This window comes from Sycon ciliatum, chromosome 1 (genome assembly GCF_964019385.1).
Source record: "Sycon ciliatum chromosome 1, ocSycCili1.1, whole genome shotgun sequence".
In the NCBI taxonomy this organism is placed as follows: Eukaryota; Metazoa; Porifera; class Calcarea; order Leucosolenida; family Sycettidae; genus Sycon; species Sycon ciliatum.
In genome coordinates, this window is record NC_088643.1 from 23,942,093 (window position 1) to 23,948,125 (window position 6,033).

Below are 6,033 nucleotides of genomic sequence, written 5' to 3' on the forward strand. Positions count from 1 at the left end.
TCACTGCAGATCATGATGCAGAGTGCAGTCAGTGCAGATCTTTTGTATCCTTTTGTTGCGGATGTTTCTATTTGCAGAGAACGGTTCACGTGGTCCGCAGCGCTTGTGCGGCTGCTAGTGCTACCAAGAGTACATAAACAGTTTTGTACTCTTGGTGCTACCTAGTATTACCTAGTAAGTAGTAGTACCTATGCCTATGCCCTAGGCTAGGTGGCTACATGATTCGCACGCTTCGCGTGCTCAGTGCTTCTGCGCGCGGCTGCTACTGCTACTCGTACTGATCGTGTCTGCTACCTACACACACACACACACGTCACAGACACAGGTACTAGGTGCCTCTTCTTTAGCTTTGGCTAGACTATAATAGAACGTGGCATGAACAGCACACGTGCTCAGCACGTGGTGGTGGCTACACGATTCGCACGCTTCGCGTGCTCAGTGCTTCTGTGGCTGCTTCCGCTAGCTACACGATTCGCACGCTTCGCGTGCTCAGTGCTTCTGCGGCCGCGCTAGCGCTAGCTACATTGTTCGCACGCGCGCTTCGCGTGCTCAGGGCAGCGCTGCTCCGCAGTATGGCCTGCAGCCTGAGCGTGACACACACACACACACACACAGACACACGTCACAGGTGCCTCTTCTTTATAAGTAAAGATACGATGAGCTCGGCAAAAAAGCATAGCGTAGGGCCCTGAGCTTCCAAGCTCTCTCGTTCCCGTAGCTATGCAGAAGACGTTACTTCAGTAACGTCTGGCGCTAGCCAGGGTCCACACAGCTTTAATTTGGTATTTGTTTGTGTGTTTGTTTGTTTGTGTCACGCCTGGCGCTATCCCGTATCTGACGGCAAAAAATCATAGGGATGTTATAAATTTTTCAATTCTCCTATTTTTTCAGGCATACCCTGGGATTCGAACCCGCACTATCGCCCTACATGCATTCCCCCATACACTTCGCATTCATACCCATTCTTCCAAGTTGCTTCACGTTATGATCTTGCGTTTGAAAGCCCTATTTGAATATTGCGGGCAGCTGTATGTGGCCAGCTGTGTTTGATGGTACGGTACGGGAGACGGTGTCGTATTACCCTCGATCGTACCTGTCCCGTACCTATCCATACCGTACCGTACCATCAAAGACGGCTGGCCACAATGCATATTCAAATAGGGCTTTCAAATGCAAGATCATAACGTGAAGCAACTTGGAAGAATGGGTATGAATGCGAAGTGTATGGGGGAATGCATGTAGGGCGCGATAGTGCAGGTTCGAATCCCAGGTTATGTCTTAAAAAAAAAGAATTTTTTAAAGACCGGGAGATGCATGCAGGGCGCGATAGTGCGGGTTCGAATCCCAAGTTATGTCTTAAAAAAAGGATTTTTTTAAAGAATTCAAAACATCCCTATGCTTTGTTTTGTCTAGGTCATCAAGGCAAAAAAGCATAGCGTAGGGCCCTGAGCTTCCAAGCTCTCTCGTTGTCTGCTGAGTCATGCACATGGTGTTGATTTTCTACTTTCTTTTTGAACGATTTGTTCACCGGGCCGATCACCAAGCAACCCCTGGGTATTGATGAGCTTATGGCGGTTTGCCACGCCATGCATGGAGTTTGAATATTTTCTTCCTGTTTGCTCTTGATGCTATGAAATCGTGTCGGACTGGATGTCCGCCAATACGATAGAAGAATTATCTGGGCACGTTGGGACCGTGCACTGCCCGTAACGACAACTTAGAAAGGTGCCCGGATCAGGAGAGTCTGGATTAGAGGAGTTTTACTCTGATACCACGGTTACCTGTGTTGAAGTTCTCGACTCTGCATGTCCTTCCAAGCCCAGTACTGAGTGGCTGTTCGCGATGATATAGGTTGGAGCACCGTGAATACCGACCGAAGTTAGTCGACTTCTAAGTTGGAGCACTGTGAATATCAACCGAAGTTTGCCACACACATTCTGTCTTCAGCGGAGCACACACAGTAAACTCTACTCCTACCATCCCCGCAGCACACATTTCACAAGACAGGCCTGCATGTTCACTTAGTTCCAGTACAGTGTATAAGTTAAAACACTGCCAAATTATAATTATCAAACCATCGCACATCTAAACACAGTTATATACACATATGTACAGAAAAGTGGCATTGAAACTGACAATGGTCTCACTGCCGCATGGATTCCCATGTAAAGTCCAAGAATGCTGCCTGCTTGAGCAGGTGCGACACGCGCGCTGAATGTCGCTCAGTGTAGGACACGAGCGGCTCGACGCTCTTGCCGACATCGCTGATGTCGCACAGGTGGCGCGGGTGGTAGCGCCGGAACACGCTTTGCAGGACGGCCTGCGCGGCGCGGCTGTGATGCGCGTTCGTGTTCCACGTGGCGACGTAGCGGAGCAACGTCACAAGCTGGTCTTCGCGCAGATTGGCCAGCGCAATGTCAAGCTGGGCAGCGCTGTCAACATCCTCGGGCAGTTCCAGGATGCTTTTGACCACGCCGAGCAGACGAAATGGCTGATCCAGGCGCAGTGCCAGCTGCACCGCCTTAGTGTAGAGCTTATTAGCAAGGAGATTGTTGAGCTCCTGCTGCGCCAGAACTTGCTCAGCCTCCTTGTCCTTGTTACGCTGTGCCACTTCCTGCGTGGTGTTGCGCCACACGACGAGCGTTGAGTCACTGCCACCGGACACGAGTGACTCGCCATCGTTGCTGGCACACACCGCCCACACTCGGTCATCATGACCGTCCAAAGAACATGCCAAGTCACCGGTGTGCACGTTCCAGACCTTGAGAAAGCCATCGCCGCCAGCCGAGCACAGCTGAGTACCGCGCGACATGAAGATGACGTTCAGCGCGGAGTTTGCATGGCCTTCAAACGTACGCATGCAAGTCATGTGTTGAAGAGACCAAAGACGGACTGAGGCATCAGCCGACGCAGTGGCAACAGCCCTATCCAACGGAGAGAAAGCCACACTCCACACACCACGCCGATGACCACGCAACACACCCTGAAGTGTTCCGTCGCTGGCACTCCACACCTTTGCAATCTTGTCAGCACCGGCTGTAGCGATTAGTTGGTTCTTTGGCGAAATGGCCAGAGCGTTTACATCCTTGGCATGCGCTTGTTGTGTAAACCGTACATCTAGCGAAGGGATCCTTTGATCATGCGCCCGGCCACCTGCGTACACGGCATGCTGCACTTCCCATACCTTCAGCGTGCAATCACGAGCGGCGGACACCAGGAACGGGGCCGTGGCTTCAGGAAGACTGCACACTACAGATCCGACGGCCGCTGTGTGGCCACGGCCGACGCCGACACATTCAAAACGGGTCGACTCGCCGGATGAGCGGGTCCACACGCGGACCGTTTGGTCCTTGGAGCACGTTGCTAGCCACGAGCCGTCGGCACACGCGTCCACTGCCATGAGCCCATCGCTGTGCCCGTGTAAGATCTGTACGTCCTGTGTCGTCAAGTCGACCACGCGTAGTGTGTCACTGTTTGTTGCTATGGCAACTTGGTCGGAGTCACCGATGGTCTTCACAGCTAGAATCTCCTCATTGAATCCGGACATGTGCTTGTGGACAGGCAAGTCTCGCTCCGTGAGCCTGTGGAAAGTAATTGTGTGGTCAAAGGTAACACTTGCCACTTGTTGACGCTCGGCACAGATGAACACCTGCACGCAAACGCAAAGATGTGCACAACAAGTACCTAAGCAACAGAAGTTTGCCCTGCATTATAGATAGACTCAGGATAACGGTAGCTGTACACTGACTAGCTAGTGATACTGGATCATTTGCACACATGCACACACCCTTAGTACTCATGGAGAAGAGGCTACATGGAAGTTCGCTAATCTGCCACTTCTAACCGAGACTATCCAGGGCTGAGTAGAAGGAAGCCAATCAAAAATTTCCAACATGGTATTTTATTTGAAGAAGAGGTTGGTGCGACTTGGGCGATACGTTCTATTATTGCACATTCACACCATAGATATCCACACACACGGGTACTAGTATGACCAAGAGTCCATAAGCAAGAGTGTGCAACGCGCGATAGGGTCCTGTCACGGCTCGTTTTCAACATTCATGTAGCGAATGTCGCGGCCTGCACGCGCAGCTACATGAAAATGACGTAATGTTGAAAACGAGTCGTGACAGACATTTATGTGGCGTTGCACACTCTGGGGGTTATGGACTCTTGGTATGACTGTAGACATGAAGAAATGGGTTTTTGCCCTTTTCCAAATAGCGAAAATGTCCAGTTATAAGACTGCACCCCCTGAACGTCAAGAAGTGCCCTGTGTACACAGAGTAAGGGAATAACGTACCACAATTGCGAATGACAGTAGTGGCATGCTGCCAACACTATCACTGTCACTGTCACGTCTAATGCACTGGCTAAGAGCAATACTCTTTCATTGAAGCCAACCCAGCTCATACCTTCAATATAAGACAGTGCCCTTTAGGCCCCTTTATGGGGAAGGTACCCCTATGCGCAAAATATAACTATGGTCATGCACATGTATGTACGCGACAATGGTACCTGGCTGTCCACAGCAAACCACAACGGAGGCCATGGCACATACCTGCAAAAGGTGATGGTCAGTAGGAGTAGCAGCTGCATTTGCTTCTGCAGCATCGGCCTTGCTAGAGTCATAAACGCACTTTCCGCTGATCGTCCAGACACGTAGGATTCCCTTCGAACCGGCAGTGAAAAAGCATGCCTCAGACTGTTTCCTCTCCGTGGACTTACAGCCGGGAAATATTGAGTCTCCCCGTAGAGGTATCAGATCATCCAAGAACTCAAACACAGGAATTGTTTTCCTGGAGCGTCCCGTGACACACTCCCACACATGGACAATCTGGTCGCGACCGCCACTGATAAGTAACTTTCCCTCGCCATCAACAAAGCGCAACACAGGAACAGCGCTCATGTGTCCTTTGAGCTGCATCACACGCTGTGACTTTGCCAGGTCCCACACATTGATTATGCCGTCGGCACCCGATGAGTACAGTTGCGATCCGGCTGGGTGGAAGGCGACGGCACCAACGAGGCCTGGTACGCCCTTGAAGTTGTGCGTGCAATAGCGCTTCACAGCATCCCAAACCTGCACAGTGCCTCTGGTCGTACCCAACGCCACGGAACTAGATGTGGAGTCGAATGCACCGACGCAGACGGGCGCTCCGCCTGGTATGCGCCATGATGCAAGACTAGTACTGCTTGAAGTGAGAGTTGACAAGCTCCACAATCGGAGCAACATGCTTTGGCCGCATGTTACCAGCAGGCTATTGTCCGGACTCACGGCAAAAGTCGTCAAAGGATCCTCGTCATCTGCCTCAAAAGTACAGGTCGTATTTCCAGTGTCGATCTCGACGACATTCACTGCTGTTCCGCACGAACAATAGAGATATTTCTCGTCACGAGAAACTGCTACTCTACCACCAGTATAGAACGCTCCGATCTTCCTTTGTACGTCGTAGCTAGTTCTCAAAATTGAAGGATCCATCGTAGTTTACTAACACGGCATTGCAATACCAAGACTAAAGTGGATAGATAGACGAGAGCTAAAGCCAGGCCAAACAATTATCATGCCCTCGGTCGATTCTTTCTCGTTTGATGCAGCGCAGGAACGTAAAAATCATTGTACTGATCTTTTTTTTGAAGTATTTTTTTGATTTTCGTCGTTGATTTTCGCTTTTCGGACGCCATTTTTGTTCCCTAGGTGACGCTCAGAAGAGTCTTGCATGCATTGCAAGATCTTAAGAGTCCATAATATTATAAATAAACAGTTTTTTTTTTGTTGAATATGCACTCTTGTATACTGTAAGCTATTATTATAAGACATGTTATTATAACGAGTCGCAAATTTAACGATTGTCCAAAATTCATAGGTTAACGAGAAGATAATTATGTTAACGATCTTGCAGTATTCTGCCATATCCACACACAGCATATATGAAGCAGTACGGCCTCAACGGATCTTATTATAACGAAGAAATGTCATCCGTTAAAACGTTAGATTTGCTTCCTCGTTATATATACATGTCTTACAGTAGT

At 49.8% G+C, this 6,033-nt stretch overlaps 1 protein-coding gene across 1 annotated transcript; it reads right to left on the reverse strand.

Moving 5' to 3' along the window:
* Positions 1–2,010: 2,010 nt before the first annotated feature.
* LOC135819259 (transducin beta-like protein 3) lies at positions 2,011–5,603 on the reverse strand. Its single transcript, XM_065332436.1, has 2 exons — positions 4,562–5,603; positions 2,011–3,649 (listed from the first exon to the last, which is right to left on the reverse strand). The coding sequence occupies exons 1-2, from the start codon at positions 5,480–5,482 to the stop codon at positions 2,144–2,146; spliced, it is 2,427 nt and encodes an 808-aa protein (XP_065188508.1). The 5' UTR covers positions 5,483–5,603; the 3' UTR covers positions 2,011–2,143.
* Between the last annotated feature and the right edge of the window lie 430 nt (positions 5,604–6,033).

Excerpts from the sequence above, each read along its gene's own strand:
- LOC135819259 (XM_065332436.1), bottom strand. The coding sequence starts at position 5,482 with ATGGATCCTTCAATTTTGAGAACTAGCTACGACGTACAAAGGAAGATC. Across the intron at positions 3,650-4,561 it reads CTGACCATCACCTTTTGCAG|GTGTTCATCTGTGCCGAGCG; the intron begins GTATGTGCCATG and ends GTTTGCGTGCAG.